This window comes from Poecile atricapillus, chromosome 22 (genome assembly GCF_030490865.1).
Source record: "Poecile atricapillus isolate bPoeAtr1 chromosome 22, bPoeAtr1.hap1, whole genome shotgun sequence".
In the NCBI taxonomy this organism is placed as follows: domain Eukaryota; kingdom Metazoa; phylum Chordata; class Aves; order Passeriformes; family Paridae; genus Poecile; species Poecile atricapillus.
The window spans coordinates 4,851,865-4,867,644 of record NC_081270.1 but is presented as its reverse complement, the minus strand read 5'-3'; the positions used below and the strand labels follow the sequence as shown (position 1 = coordinate 4,867,644).

Below are 15,780 nucleotides of genomic sequence, written 5' to 3'. Positions count from 1 at the left end.
AAAAATATTCGTATTAGGAAAAAGATTCATCACTGAAGGAGTGGTTAAGCATTGGGACAGGCTCCTCGGGGGAAGTGGTGGAGTCGTCATCCCTAGAAGTGTTCAAAAAGCTAGCAGATGTGACACTGTGCCGTATGGTTCAGTGGCCATGGTGCTGTTTGGTTAAAAGTTGGACTTGGATCTTGGAAGCCTTTTCCAGCCTTAATGATCCTATGGAAAAGCAATACGAGGGTGCCGGGTTTCAGAGAGTTTGTTTGTTCTGGTGTATTTTTATGTGGCTTTTATCATAGAAAGGCAGGTGGTCTCCGCATTCTCAACCGGTTTTGCTTTGTCTGTGCTCACGCCATCCCATATAAAATAAGTAACAACTGCATTGCGAGAAACAAACACTGCCCGCGTTTGCCTTGCGAGGACGAGCCGGCCCGAGCCGTGCGCTGGTCCCGGGGCTGCCTCGCCACCCTCCTGCCTCAGTTTCCCCCCGCGCTGCCGGCGCTGGCCGAGTGTCGCGGAGGAGCCTCCGGGACGTGGCTCCGGCCGCTCGGTGGGTGGCAGCGGCGGCAGCGATGGATGATTCCAGCCGGGAATCATTTCCGCCGCCGGCCGGCCGCGGGTTCCTGCTCGGCCCCGGGGCTCCGGGGGAGCACCTCGGGCCGTGCGGGACAGAGCCACTCCTCCGAGCCGTGACATCAGGCGGCCGGCAAGGGGTCAAATTCCCGGCGCAGGTAGCGCTGGCCGCACTTCCGCGCAGCGCCGGGAGGCAGCGGGGAGGAGCCGCCCAGCGGGGACCCCCGGGCCCGCCGTGCCCCGCCATGCATCGGGAGCAGGGGGAGAGCGAGGCGGGGACGAGCCGCTGCCGCCAGGGCTCCGCTCCGCGCCCGGCCCATTGTCCGCCCGCCCGGGCACGGCCGGGGGCGGCCGCGGGCGATGCTCCGGCCAGGGCTCCGTGCCCCCGCTCAGCCCACGCAGGTAAGGGGGGGTCCCCGGAGGGTCCCCGGGAGCGCTCTCAGCCCGGAGTGCGCGGCTTCCCCTCGCTCGCTTTGTGCTTGGAGCTCGCTTCCTCCTGGGAGAAACAAAACAACGCCGGAGCTCGCCGGGAGCCGCCGGGGCCGCGGGGAGGGTGGCGGTGGTGGCCGCGCTGTCCCCAGGGCCGGGGGAGCGGGGCTGGGGGGCGCTGGGCAGGGCCGGCCCGGGCGGCTCCCGGGGCCCCGTGGTCCCTCTGGGCTCCCGGAGAAGTTGGAGCGAGCCGGGAGCTGCTGGCGGAGGGCTCGGAGGGGTCGCAGCCCCCAGCCAGCGGCTCCTCTGCCCTGGCTGCAGCCTCCGCAGCCCCCAGCCTGGCCACGGAGCCCTGTGGCCCCCCAGCCCCTCTGCTCACCCGCCCACCGCCGTGCACGGGGGTTTGAATCAGGTTTTATTTACTTGCATCCCCTGTGAGACACCCCCTAAGGCAGACAGACACTGGGCAACTGCGTGGTGGAAATAATCCTTATTTTGGGGGTGGGGAATGGCAGGACATGGGGGTGACCTGGCAAGCAGGTGGGCTCTGCACATCCTGCTCCAGCTGGGTCAGTGTGTGCGGCTGGGGGTCCTGTCCTGGAGCTGTGGCCATGTGCATGCACCGAGCCCAAGCTGGTGTGTAGCTCGGGAAGTGCTCACAAGTGGTGTTTGCAAGGATTTGCTGTCACTGGGTGAAAGCTTTACCCTGAAATTCTTACGGATTGCCTGTGGCCAGGTGTGACAGCTCACTCGTAGCATTGCAGCAGCAGCACAGGGTGGATATAGAAGCTTATTTAAGAGATATCCAAATATGAAAATCCAAAATTAATTTTATTAATCCAAGAGGCTCTGCTGAGAGCCCCAGAACCCACCCAAGAGGGAGCATAGGGTGGGACAGCTCCTCTGAGGTCATGGTGCACCACGATGCTGCAGAGATACTGAGGGATGTGCCCGGGATGCACAGCAGGACGGGGCTGAAGGGGTGATTTACAAATGTCAGGCCCTTGCACTCATCCCCTTGAGGGGATGATGCTGTGGGTTGGAGAGGGGGCTCGTTTTGAGCCACTGTGAGTCCATTGTGGTGTCCAGGTGTCGAAGGGAGAGGTTGGATCTGTTGGCTTTGCCCCAGCAATTCCTGGGCAGTGGCAGTAGCTGAGTCCTCTTACAAATGGTTTGGGTGGGAGGGACCTTAAAGCCCATCTTGTCCCATCCCCTGGCATGGGCAGGGACACCTCCCACTGTCCCAGGCTGCTCCAAACTCCATCCAACCTGGCCTTGGGCACTTCCAGGGATCCAGGGGCAGCCACAGCTTCTCTGAGCACCCTGTGCCAGGGCCTCCCACCCTCACAGGGAAGGATTTCTTCTTAATGTCCCATCCAACTGTGCCCTCTGTCAGTGGGAAGCCATTCCCCCTTGAGCTGTCACTTCATGACCCTTGTCAGAAGTCCCTCTCCAGTTTTCTGCACCTTTGCAAGAGGGAGGTCCCAAGCTGAGAAGCTATTTAAAGATCAGAGGTGATGAGATGCTCTTTAAAATACAAACTCATCTCATCCCTGAGTCTTGAATCTTTATATTTTTCTAATGAGGATCTTTATGACCCTTTCATTCCTCATCCTAGGACAGAGGTGTGTGTACATGTATATTTATCCTGCTGATGTTCTGGATTAAAACACACCCTTGACTTGTGCCCAGCAAAGCAAAAACCATCTCACCGTCAAATTCACAAAAGCGGCACAAAATGCAGCTTTCACCTGAGATACTGATTCACCCACACGAGCCTCATCGTTTGTTCTGCATCCATTTTTAATATGTCCCCTCCAAAGGCAGAAATGCATGTACAGCAATCGTGTCAGCTGAGTTACATGGAAAAAAAAAGGCTTTTAAATGGATGTCTTTAAAGTGATGCCTGTTCCAGGGCCAGTAAAACGCTTTGCTGCTTCGTGGAGGGTTGGTCTGCTGCCCAGAGGAGTCCAAGATGGGATTTGCAGGAGCAGGAGGGGAAACTTCAGCCCCAAATGTTATCTGGAGATGTTCACCACAATTAAATAAAAGAAAACCTCATTGGCGTTGTTAACACCCATCAGTGGCTGAAGCATCAAGGATGCAGAATCCAGCAGTGCCATGGAAGCTTAATGTGATCAGCTAAAATATAATTAACAGCCAATTATTTCAGTGGGAATGGTAGTTTTCATCAGTTGGTCTGGGAAATGTTTGAATTGCATTAATTTCATCTCTGCCCACTTGCAGCAGACTTGGAAGGGGTTGGGATGAGTGATGGGGCTCGTCCGTGCAAGGCAAAACCTCCTTCTCCTCTTGGGTAGTCAGGAGGTACAGAAGGCACCCAATTCCCCTCCCCACCCCCCCAAGAAAAAGGTAAAAAAAAAGGAGAGAAAATTTAAAAGGGACAAAAATATTGGGGCAAAAGTGCTGTGGAAGCTTTTTACACTGAGGTTGTTGTATTTAGAAGGCAATTCCTAATGGCAGATTTAACTTTGCACCCTGATAGTGACACTTGCAAGGGTGAACTGAAAAAAAAAAAGTCTTTAAAAAATATTTTCTTCTCCTGATTGCTTTTGCATCATTTTGGGGGGTGTGTGGAGTTGCTTGTGAGGGGCACTGAGCCCCGGTCCCTGCTAGAGAGAGCTGATGCTCAGTTCAAACTCCTTTGCAGCTTCAAGCAGAGGCACAGCTCCATGCAGCTCATAGGAATCCCATGGAAATCCTCCCCCAGCCATCTGTGTGTGAAAGAATGAGAGGCTGAAATGAGGTTCCTGAATAATTGACCCCATTTTCCCAGCTATTGGAACTTTCCTGTAGCAATCACCAAGAGCTGCCTGCAAACGGCTCATTTAGGGTCATTTATTTGGGTACTTAAACCTGGCAGAACAATGGGATTTTCTCCCTCCTCTTTTAAAATGAAGCTGAAATTTCCCTTTCAAGCTGAGTCTCTTAATGCAAATTATACCAATAATATGGGGCTTCTCCATAGGACCCTTGTGAGCAGGAGGTGCTGGAAAGGTGGGATGGAAGCTTGGAGGAGAGTGATGGAGAGCACATGCTCTGTGCTGGGGGGAAGGTGCTTTCAGGGGGAAAACTGGTGTGATTTTGGTGAGCAGAGTACCAGAGGAAGCATTGGAGTGATGGAAATACTGTCCACAAGTGAGTGTCATTGCAGAGAAGCTGGGGCTGCCCCTGGAGCCCTGGAAGTGTCCAAGGCCAGCTTGGACAGGGCTTGGAGCAGCCTGGGGTAGTGGAAAGTGTCCCTGTCCATGGCAGGGGGTGAAACAAGATGAGCTTTGAGCTCCTTTCCAACCCAAACCAGTTTGTGATTCCATGACATTGGCAGGAGCCCTGAGAGGGAGTTGGAAAGAGGGATTTTCCTATCAAACCCTGGCTGCATGGATTGTGCTTTCCAATTTTTTGCATATAGATATATGTGTGTGTATATATATATATATATATATTTAAATCGGATTTAGCTTAGCCATACATAATATATATGTATCAAATATAACTATATATTGCAAAGCATAATCTTTTTTCTACATATATATATGTATGTATATATATATATATATATAAAATTATATGTCTAAAAAAGCAAGAATTTTGGATTTCTGGCTGATCAATAGCTCAGGCTCTCCATAGCTTTGGCTTGCAGCTGGCAGCGTGGGGAGCATGGTGCTGCATGCTTCTCTCCAGATTACATCTGGAGTTTCTCATGGATCTCAGATTTTAATCCTTCAGCAGTTTCTGCCTGGATCAGGAGCTGACTCCTAAGTGGGGATGAAATCCCTTTGTTGCCTGTTTTGGAGGAGAGATGATTTTCAGTTTTTTCAGTGTTTCTAACCATGACCAGAAGGGACCAGTGCATTTTTGGAGAGCTGCACTGGGAAGTGCATTACAGCACCTTGGGCCATGCCCAAGGACCTCTCTGGAATTCCTTGCTGCAGAATTCCCCCCTGGGCTGTCTGTCCTTGGTCTTGTTTCCCCTTTCCTTTCCCAGATCACTTCCTGCTGGGTGGGGATTTTCTTGGTTCCCACCAAAATGCTGCAATTTGTAGGAATCCATCAGGACAAATCACCCCTGTGCAAGCTGCCCTGCCTGCATCCTCATCTGCAGGTTAATTTTTTTCCCAGGAATAGCCCTTGGTGAAGTGGCACAAAAGGAAAGGTGAAAATGAGTTATAAGAAGGGGGGGAAAAATAGCAATTTGTTGCAGCCAGGGGTATTTTGTGGGGCTGCAGGGGGCTTTTTGCAGCTGGGGAAGGCACTGGCTGGGTTTTGCACACTAAATACTCCACCATGTGTGAGCCTTCCACATCCTCTCAGGGTTCCCAGAGGCTGGAGGGGACACGCTGCATTTCTCCCATCCCTGGGGAAGATCCTGTTGGCCTTGGCCGCCTCCAGCTCTTGCTTTTTGCACGGATTTCAAGAAACCACTTTGGGCCGCACCAAATCCCCCAGCCCGGAGCTCGACTGTTCCTCATTAGTGACTTTATTGCTAAATAATTTACAGAATGGGGCCTTGCCAGTTTTCATTTGGGAAGCATTTCAAGTATGTGGAGCAGATTTTATGCCTTCCTGGTGCAGCTGCTGGGGGGAGCTGCCTCTCCCTGTCCTGCCGCCGGCGTCACCTCCCGGCCTCGCTCCGCGAGCGCTGCCGGAAAGGAAACGGCCCAAGCACGTGCAGAGGGACCCAGGGAAGAATAAGGGGGAAAATCCCTGTGTTCCACGTCCAGTTGCTACACTGGGGAAAGGACACAACCACTGTGGTTTGGGGAGGAGGTGTTTGGTTTTATTTTCTGTTTCGTTTTTCTGGTACCTGTGACTTGTGTGCCGATGAGGTTGTTTTTTCTCCCTGTGTCCACGATGCCAACCCAAGAGGATGTGGATGTCCCATCCCTGGAAATGTTCAAGTCCAGGTTGGACTTAGAGCAATCTGGTCTAGTGGAAAGAATCCCTGCCTGTGGCAGGGGGTGGGACTGGATGGTCTTTAAGGTCCCTTCCAGTCCAATTCCTATGGAATCAATAAGCCAGTTTGGGATGTGAAAGGGTTTTTATTCCCCCATTTTTAAAGGGGAAGGAAAGCAAAGCCAGACTCGGAGGGAGGATTGCAGCGGTACCTGCACAGCCCAAAAGTGCAGTTGCAGGATGGGGGTGATGGGTGCAATGTGGAAATAGCAGAAAAGCACTTTATTACACTAAACAGTGGGTGCAGCTGTAGGAAACGAGGTGCTGGAGCTTTCCTCCAGTGCCTGCTGTGGAGGGGATCCCAGCTGGGTTCTGCCGTGATGCTCCTGCTTGGAGGAGTGAGCAGCCCTGGGTGTAAATCTGTAAAATTCAGGATTTGGGGCTGTGGATGGAAGTGCCATCTTCCCTTTTCCCGTCTCAGAGTGGTTTTATTGAGTGTGCCCTGAGCATGTGGGTGGCTGGAGGCAGAGCTGAGATATATGGGGAGCTCAGAAGACTCTGTTGGACCCCAGCCCTGTCAGTGAGTGGTTTGGATAGGAAAGTCCTTCTTGATTTCTTCTTACTATTCTTACTACATATTAACATTTATTTTTATATTTCTTAATGCAAAAGCCATCATGCAGTGGAGGCTCCCCGCCTCCCTCCTGGTGCCTTCCCATCACACCCATCCTGCTGCTGCAGGTCCAGGAGGTGCAGTCCCAGCGAGGTGCAGGTTTGGGGCTGTGCAGAGCAGTTTTGCCAGCAGGGAGGGGCCACTCCAGCAGAGTTTCCCCGGGGTTGGAGTTTGCAGCGGGACGCGGGGCCGTGCCGGGAGCCGTCACTCACTTCCTCGCATTGTGTCTCTTCTTCCTCCAGCGCTGCTGCGGGAGGAGGTGGCCCAGCTGCAGGAGGAGGTCCACCTGCTCCGGCAAATGAAGGAAATGCTGGCCAAGGACCTGGAGGAGACTCACGGCAGCAAGTCCCCGGAGGTGCTCTCGGCCACCGAGCTGAAGGTGCAGCTGGCGCAGAAGGAGCAGGAGCTGGCGCGTGCCAAGGAGGCTCTGCAGGGTAAGGGCTGTGCCTCCCTCTGCTGCGCCTCTCCCCGGCACCCAGAACTTCCAAAAAGCTGATTAATGAGGGAAGGAGAAGCCATCCTTTCCACTTGGGCTCTGCAGAGTGCCTTCACCTGCTGCTCCTGGTGGGGTTTGGTGTCCCTGGGACCCCCTTGCTCTCCTGCCCCGCCAAGGGGTGGTGTGGGGCTGGGGTGCAGCGATGGGCTGGGAAATGGGATTTGAGGGCTGATTGCAGCACTGCAGAGGAATTCCTCCACATCTGTAGAGTAGAGCCAAGGCAGCAGCTGAAATGCAGCTGGAGATGGCGTTTGGGTTGGATTTGAGCCCCTCAGACTTGTAAGAGGGAAGCTGCGAGTTTCCTGGTGACTGCAACTTTCCTTGTCCCGCGTGGAGTTACCTCCAGGTGATGTGGGGGGGTCTCCTCCTTCCTTCATCCCTGATTTTCAGAGATTTTTGTGGCAGTCAGGGCTGTGTTGTCCCTTCCTCACCAGCACAGCAAGACCCGGGATTGGGGTGTGTTGAGCAAAACACAACATTGCAGCTTTTCCACTCTAAAACCACGCTGACAATAAATCCAGGCAGGATGGTTTGTTAGCTGGAGCCGGGGGATGATCCTGAGCGGGGAAGGCTCTCACTCGTCAAAGCCTGGCAGTGCTGCAGCTCTAAATATCATCTCAAATCCCCAGCATAGCGAGTGTAGCTTGCACTTGTCAGCTCGTGTTTGCGGATTATGAGGAGAAGCTGTCAGAAGTTTTCAGGCTCACAGGCTGAGCGGCACGTGGGGAGCTCTGGGGCCTCTGCATCTCCCCCTGTCCAGGATGCTGAGATGCTCAGAGGTGCAGGGAATTGGGCTGAGTCAGTATTTGGGGAAAGGACTTCAGAAGATTCTGGTATCGCTCTCTGATGGACAAAGACATCCCTATGTATCAGCAACAGCCAAAATACCTCCAAAATCCTGCTTCCCCCCATGCCACCAGGGCAGCCTCAGGCAGCAGGAAATGCTCTGGGTTTATAGAACTGTAATTGGAGGAGAAAAACTGTAATTAGGGAATATTTGCTCCATGTGGATGGGGCGGGGGGGAAGTGCTGATAAATGCAAAATGCTGAGAAGCAGAACTGTTATAATACTAGTTACAAAAAAAAAATAAGAGAAAGAAGTCGTCTCAGAAGCTGCAATGAGGTCGAGTGTGTTTCTGTGGAGGATAGTCCAGAGAAAAAGTGAGTTTGGCTTGAAAATTATGAATATTTTTAGGAATATAATGTTTGGGTTTTATTGAGCTTTTATTTGCCAATATTCAAGCCTCTGAGCTTTGTTTTCGAGGATTTCTCTGTAGGTGTGGTGGCTAGGAAGAGAGAATCTCACTTGGCACTTGGATGGGCACATAGCAAGAAGCTTTTCTCAATTGATGCTCCTTCCCTGTCCTGCAATATTGAGAAGCTTTTGTGGTTTTTGGGGAAGTTGTCCAGGCTGGATCTGGGCTGGAGGCTCTGGGCCTCAGAGCAGGCTTGGCAACAGTGACTGAGATGGATAACTTGAAAACGAGATCAGCAGCTGGAGGGGAAAAAAAATCCTTTTTCCTTTCTGTGAAAAATTGTCCAGAGAGAAATGTAGCCAAAAATGGAGGAAAAACAGTCTGGTGACTGGTTCTGCCAGGGGAGATGGATCTGCTGATGGACACAGGAGGAGAGTCATGGCTCTGTAGTAAAGAACTGCAGGATAAGGCCATGCCAGGAGCACAGGGAAACTTGGCCACGCTGTTCTGCACTTTAGGGATCTGTGTCATTTGTGTCCTGCAGCCAGAGCAGCTCCTCCTCACAGCCTGCATTCCTGCATCCCCCATCCCATCCTCACCAAAGGCTGCCCCACATCCAGCAGCATCGGCTGCAGCATCCCTGCAGCAGCCCACGGTCCATGGTGGGTCCTGTGGAATGTCATTAGTGGATAAATTATATGGAAATCTGTCATCACTGCTGGCTCTGAGCCTGGAAGTGCAGCACAGCTGGTTCAGACGGATCTTGGCTCGCCAGGCCACGCTGCAGAGGGGAGCAGAGAGGATTTGCTGAGAGAGTTTGCTCTTGGGGGCTCCAGCAGTTTTTAAGAGCCTTTATTTTGCACAACCACACAGGGTTTGGTTAGTGATGGTCTCCATGGAGGGTGGGTTCATTGTCCCCCTTTGGAGATGCATTTCCAGCCCTTCCCAACAGCATTTGGCACAGGATAAGCCTGTGCTGCATCTTCCCTGTGCTGTGCTAACAGGTCCTTGCTGTGGAGGGTGGGAGCAGTGATCTGGCCCAGCACAGGGTGCTCTGCAAGAGCAACTTGACCAGTTTCTTTATTTCTGTCAGCATGTGCTTTGTGCATCCTTATTCTGCTTTTTCCTGGGCTAATTCCATCCCTTGAACTTTCTTAAATCCATTAACATTAACATTAAATCCCATAGTGCTACATCCCACTGCCCTCTCCACTTCTGCCACAGCTGGGACTCTGAATTAGTTGTTATTTCCCCCATCCTGGCTGGAAAGGTGTGGATGTGGTCTGGATTTCTGGTGTGGAAATCCCTGATGGGAGAAGTTGCAGACAGCTTTATTACTGCTGGTCCTGCTGCGGGCAGGGAGCGTGCCCAAGCGCCTGGGGGACTCGAGGAGCCTCTTGGCTGGGTGACATCCATGAGCATGTGGGCTAATGGCAGAAACCCCATTTCTGGGAAGGTTTATCCAATATGCTGGAGCTTGCCTGCGGGATTATCACACAGAGAGCAAACCTGGTTTCTGTTTCCTTTTTGAGTGTCAGGGTGGAAACCTCAGGCTGACTCTCCCTGCTGCTTGGAAAGGCATGAACCAACTTCGTGTCTGCTCCACAACGGGGTTGTAGCCTGGTTTTCTCCCTCCCTCACCTTCATCTCAAAGCTGTGACTGCCCAGGAATGGTATTTGGGCTGGGGAAAGCCTCCTACAGAGATCCACAGCACCCTCAACTTGCTGCAGTGAGGGGTGGGTAGCAAAGAAACGGGTGGATGGGTGTCTCAGTGGATGGATGACCCAGAAGATGGGGGTTGCATCAGAAGGATGTCCCAGAAGGATGTGTGACCTGGCAGAGGGGTGTCCCAGAAGATGGGTGTCCCACTGGGTGGATGTCCTGACTGATGGATATCCCAGCCATGGACCCAGCCAAGGAAGCCATCTCCACTATAAGGACATGGATCTCTACAGAAAACCTGTTCTCATTTGAAGACCCACCTGAAGTTTTCAGAAGTCATTGACCACCTTGTTGACTGCTGGCTCAGGTTTGGAAAGCTCTTGGCTGTTACCAGGTAAACTCCCCCAAGGAGAATTGCCTCACCAAACTTTTTCCTGAAATTTGACATTGGGCTGTAATTTCCTGCCTGCTCTGTGCCTCCACACACCCAGGAGTGAGTTCTGGCTCTGCCTGACACCACAGAACGTTGATGTTTTCAACGTCAGGATCCTCCTGATGGTGACAGCTGCCCCAGGGACCGCACGTGCCTCTTTAATTGCAAAGCAAGGAGCAGCACCACCATCCTGATTTTATGGGTTAGTTATGGTGACAATATTGGATTTCATGGCTGCAAGGAAGAAACAGGAGAAATTAAGTGAATGTTAATGGGTCAGGATGGGTTTGCACATTCCTTTTGCACGGGGCATCGCTGGGGTTCCAGCCGTGCTCCCTGAGGATGCGCTTCCCTGCATTAGAAAATAGTGTGTGATTGAGTAAGTGATAAAGTCATCTCTGGTTCTGTTCCTGGCATGAAAATACTCGTTGTGTGGGGTAAGAGAAGGACTTGGAGGTGGGTGGGAGTCACAGGAAGCTGCTCTTTGGAGTTCAGAGGTGTGCTGCATCTTCTGCCAGTGCCCTGGTGTGTGTCTGGGCATTGCTGCCTCACCCAGGAGTGTGAAACTGGGCAGAGATGCTGCTTCTATGGTTCAAACAGTCCTTCTTCATCTAATATCCCATTATGAAGGTAGTCAAACTAATTATTACTCATATGTCATCCAAGGGAACCTCGGCTGGGTGGTGGAGCCTGCACCTCATAGGGCCAGGGGTTGGATGTCACTGATCCTTCTTGTAGGTCCCTTCCACATCAGGATGTTCTGTAACTGATATCCCCTTAATCTGATCCTATTAATTTCAAAGAGGGAAGGCAGTATTTAGAGCAGCTTCCATCCTGGGGGAGATGCCTGGGTTTAGGATACAGGAGCTAATTCCCAGCTGGAAGCTGCTGGATGGTGAGATCAGCCTGGGGCCACGGGGTGGTGACACTTCCAGTGGTGGCATCTCTGTGTGCTTCCAGCCCTGCTGCTGCCCCAGACAGGGCTGTGCCTCTCCAGAGGAACAACTGGATTTTGGCTCCTCACATAGAGCTGGGAATAAAAGGCGCTGAGGGGGTGGATTTTTAATTGTTTTGGCTGCAGGAGGAGCCCAGCACCGAGCTGGTCCCATTCCATCCCTGTGTCCATCATTCCTCTCCCAAAGGACCGAGGGGAGGATCGAGTGGCAGGAGGTGGAAGCTCAGATAACAGGAGGGAAGGGTGACCTGGTGGAGGTGGGGGTGGTGGGGAGAGCTGGGGGGGCTCACCCAGCTCATCCCAACCCATCTCCCCCATCCCTTGCAGAGCTGCCAAGTGGGGCTGCTGGGTCCCCCCTCTCCTTCTGCCCTGTGCTTTGGGAGGAGGGCAAAATTAATAATGCAGGTAGAAGAAGTAGTTTCCACTCATGGTCTGGGTTTAAGATTTCTTCCTTCTTCTCTTGGGTTTATGAAGAGGTCAGAAGTTTGGCTGGAGCCCACTGTGCCGATGGGCTGGGGGAGTTTATTTGGATACTTGTGGGGGTTTGGGATACAGAAATCAGGCCCTGGATCATCAGATCAAAGGAAAAAGCCATTTCACCTCCTCAGATGGCCCCAATAGCCAGGGAAAATCTGCTTTATCCCTCCTTGGCTGGCCATGGATTGCAAAGGCTCGTTTTCCCCGACCGAGTAATTAGCTGGGCTTGTTTGCTAAGGATGAATTAAGCTGCTGCAGCAAGTGGGGCTTGGTCCAGGAGCTGCTGGCAGCCCTCACAGCTCACTTCTGCCTCACTTTTTATTTTCCTCCTGCCTTTTTTCAATTAATTTCCTATTAATTTGGTTCAGAATGAAGTTCTCAAATGACTGATAAATCTTCTTTAAGCTTAGGAGCTAATAGTTCTTGGAGGAAGGAGAGCAATAGAGGAGAGCAGAAAAAGTCTGTTAATTTCAGCAAATCTCTCAAATATGAAATGCAACAAATGGTAAATTGTCCTGTTGGGTTAATAGGAAAAAAATCTGCTCTTTCAATACCCAAACCTCATAATCTTCTTGTAATACTGATACACTGGCATGAATATTGGTAACTACATCAATACATATTCAACTTTGGGAGATAGTTGCCCTTCTTCTAATAGTACTTCACAGCATTTTCAGTTTTTTATTGGCAAGTGATTAAGTGTTTTCTGTAAATCTTTAAGGGCCACGAGCACTGCCACTAATTAAAGGAGTTTGTATGCTATAGGGGACTCACTATTTAATTAAATTCATTAGGATTCTTTTGTCGCCTCCAGCATCAAAGATTGGCAAATGTGACTTAAACTTTTATAAGAGCCTCCCAGTATCCTCAAGGAAATTAAATATTACATATATAGAAATATATGTGTCTGTGAGGTCTGGATCTCACCCCAGTATGGTTTGGTCAACTTATCATTAATTTTTCTTTTTTAGCAAGTTTTTAGTTCCTGTGAAAGAATTGGGCAGGGGAAGGTGGTGGTTAAGCACACACAGGCAGTGGCAAAGGGCTTTTTCAAAGACATGGGCGTGGTTGTGATTGTTTTTAGAGGGTTTCTGTAGTAATTTCCTAAGATGGGAAAAAAGCAAGGGAAGTCCTGGTGTCAGAAGAGGCTGAGTTGTCCCAGGAGGAGTCACGTTCATGGAAATGGGCAAGGAAGACTCCCAAGAGCTCCTTGTCACAGGACAATGTGAATTTTTGCAGCATTTCCTACCTCATTTGTGTTTTGTGGTGTTCTGATTTATCTCCAGTGCTTAATGGCAGAATAGTTGGTCCAAAGAGTTTCATCTCTTGGATTTTAACAGATAAAAATCTCTATAGTCTGAAGCACATCTCCTTCTTCCTCCACTATTTAGTCTAATTTTCCCCCCCTTTCCATCTTTTTCTCTTCTCACCTGCAAACCCCCTCCTTTCCTTACAGCTCCATTCCAAGCACTTGATTTATTGTTCATCTTCCCAGCACACACTAAGAGTGAGAAACAGTAAAAAAAGTAGAGTAAAACCTGTGCACAGAAGTTCATACCTGAGTAAACCTCTTCTGGAGGCTGTGGTTGTGACAGGCTGGGGTGGGATGGGGGAGCTGCACAGGGTGTGGGATTGGGGGAGCTGATTTTGGGGTCTATTCCAGCACTTGTGCAGGGCTGGGTGATCCCTGCTGTCAGGTTATTCTGCCTGAGGGTGCCTGGGGCTTCTCTGCACTCCCTGCATAAATAATGATGCTGTCCCTGCTTGGTGGGAGACTGGAAGGTGGAAATGCCTTTTGAGGGTTCCCAGCAGAGCTCCCCTGTGCTGGGTGAAGCAAAGGCTCAAAACCAAGGGTGCCAAAGGTGTAAGAAGGAAATTAATTCCCTTTTCAGAATGGTTTCCTTGTATTTCTTACATTGCCTTTATTATCCCCAGGTGTTGAGAGGAGCCCAGATGTACCTTAGGTGCAGTTTAAGCCCCCAGATGAAGTGACTCATTACAGGGAGTAGAAAACACAGCATGGGCTGAAACAGCCACCGTGATCTCTGTGATCTGATGGAGAAAGGTTGGATGTGTGCATGAGGACAGCTCTCAGATGCTGCATCATCTTCTGGCAGCTTCTGTAGTACACACAGCCCCTGGTGGCTTTGGGGTTGTTCTTTTCTGGACAGTTTTGGGGGCATCCAGGACTTTTTTAATAATACAAACAACAATTTGCAAGACTCAGTGATTCAGTACGATGAGTGCAGGGGCAGAGGGTGTTTCATGGCATCCCTGAGCTAGCAGCACTGACTCAGGGTGGAAAAGCAGGAATATATAATGAAATATTTGTGATCTGAGTCCTAAACTGGGCATTATTTTGGTGGGGTGGGCTGTGTCTGGAGCAGGGAGCCACAGGGCACTGCTGCAGCACTGCCAAGGACCAGGTTCAGTACTGGGTAAAGCACTGATGTTCAGAAGTGACCAAAACTCCTTCTCCTATGTGAGATTTCTGTAATTCTCCCTGGATTGCCAGCCTTCCACAGCTGTCCCAGGCTCAGTGGTCAGTGAACGTCCCTCACTGGTGCAATGAGGGAAAACATGAAGGTTTTGGGTTCCTCTCAGGGCTGTTGAAACACCCATCACATCCCACGTGCCTCTGCTCCATCCCCTTATCCTGACACAGCAGCACTGAGCTGGAAGGGGACACTCAGGGAGCCGTGCCCTGGGCTCGTGGGAGCGCTCCGGAATCCTGCTAAAAATAAACCAGTTTGTGGTTTATTTATCCTGGAAAGGGAACAGCAGGTTTTTCCTGCACCAGGCCCCGAGGCTGAGGCTGCAGTTTTACTCCCAAACCTCCTTTTCCAGGGTCTGAGCTGCCCCTTGGAGGATGGGCAGTGGTGAGGAGCCACAGTGGTGATGTGATGGGCATCTTGAGGGGTGCAGCAATGGAGGTGAATTGGGAATCTTCTCCCATCCCAGCCCCTAGGATTGTCATTTTGGTGCTTTTTCCTTGAAAAACAAAAGAGATGAAGTCAAGGGGCTGCCATGCCTGCTATGCTGGAGTCATCCTCTCTCCCACAGCCATGAAAGCCGACCGCAAGCGCTTGAAGGGGGAGAAGACAGACCTGGTGAGCCAGATGCAGCAGCTGTACGCCACGCTGGAGAGCCGAGAGGAGCAGCTCCGGGACTTCATCCGCAACTACGAACAGCACAGGAAAGTGAGTGCAGGGCCCAGCACCAGCGTCTGGTGGCACAGAGGGCTGGCAGCAAACCTGGTTTGTCATCTGGCAAAATCCCACTAAAGCCCCAGCTGGACTCTTGATGGAGTTGGGGTGGGCCACAGCAGGTTAAGGTTAAATAAATGCTGGAGGAAATAGAGCCAGACCTGGAGGATTTGGTGCAATTTTAACCAGGAGCACGGTGAGCATTTCTTTTTGGGGACCGGCTGCATTCCAGATTTCCCCAAAAAGGGTCGACATCCCTGCCAGCACAGGGCTCTTGTGACACCTGCAGATGCTGCTCGTGGTTGTGTGGTCCCCAAGGGGGTTGTGACAGAAGGGTTCTCGGTAGCACATGGATTTTCCCTTCCTGATGGCCACCCCCTGTCCTGGCAGGAGAGCGAGGACGCAGTGAAAGCCCTGGCCAAGGAGAAGGACCTCCTGGAGCGGGAGAAGTGGGAGCTGCGGCGGCAGGCCAAGGAAGCCACGGACCACGCCAGCGCCCTCCGCTCCCAGCTCGACCTGAAGGACAACCGCATGAAGGAGCTGGAGGCCGAGCTGGCCATGGTGAGCTGGATAATTAATATAGATCTGTGTGTTTGCTGCACTACTGCAATTCTGAGAGGAAAATATTCCATCTCTCCAAACGAGCTTGAGATCCTTGGCACAGGGAGCATCACTCAAAAATAACTTGATATCCCTGGCACGGCGAGCAGCACAGTTGGGGTCTTTGCTTGCCCAGGGGCGGGTGGGTTTGGTGTGCAGCGTGTTGCTGCTTGT

At 51.6% G+C, this 15,780-nt stretch overlaps 1 protein-coding gene across 2 annotated transcripts in view; it reads left to right on the top strand.

Annotated features, from left to right (window-relative positions):
- KAZN (kazrin, periplakin interacting protein) overlaps positions 1 to 15,780 on the top strand; it is an 84,902-nt gene that overhangs the window by 65,591 nt on the left and 3,531 nt on the right. Inside the window, exons 1-4 of one of the 2 annotated variants that reach the window (XM_058855034.1) lie at positions 685 to 966; positions 6,823 to 7,014; positions 14,864 to 15,000; positions 15,397 to 15,567. In XM_058855034.1, the coding sequence (XP_058711017.1) occupies positions 810 to 966; positions 6,823 to 7,014; positions 14,864 to 15,000; positions 15,397 to 15,567 (657 nt within the window). In that variant the 5' untranslated portion in view covers positions 685 to 809. Of the gene's footprint in view, positions 1 to 684; positions 967 to 6,822; positions 7,015 to 14,863; positions 15,001 to 15,396; positions 15,568 to 15,780 lie in introns of those variants that run through there. The other variant, XM_058855033.1, reaches the window with a different exon arrangement.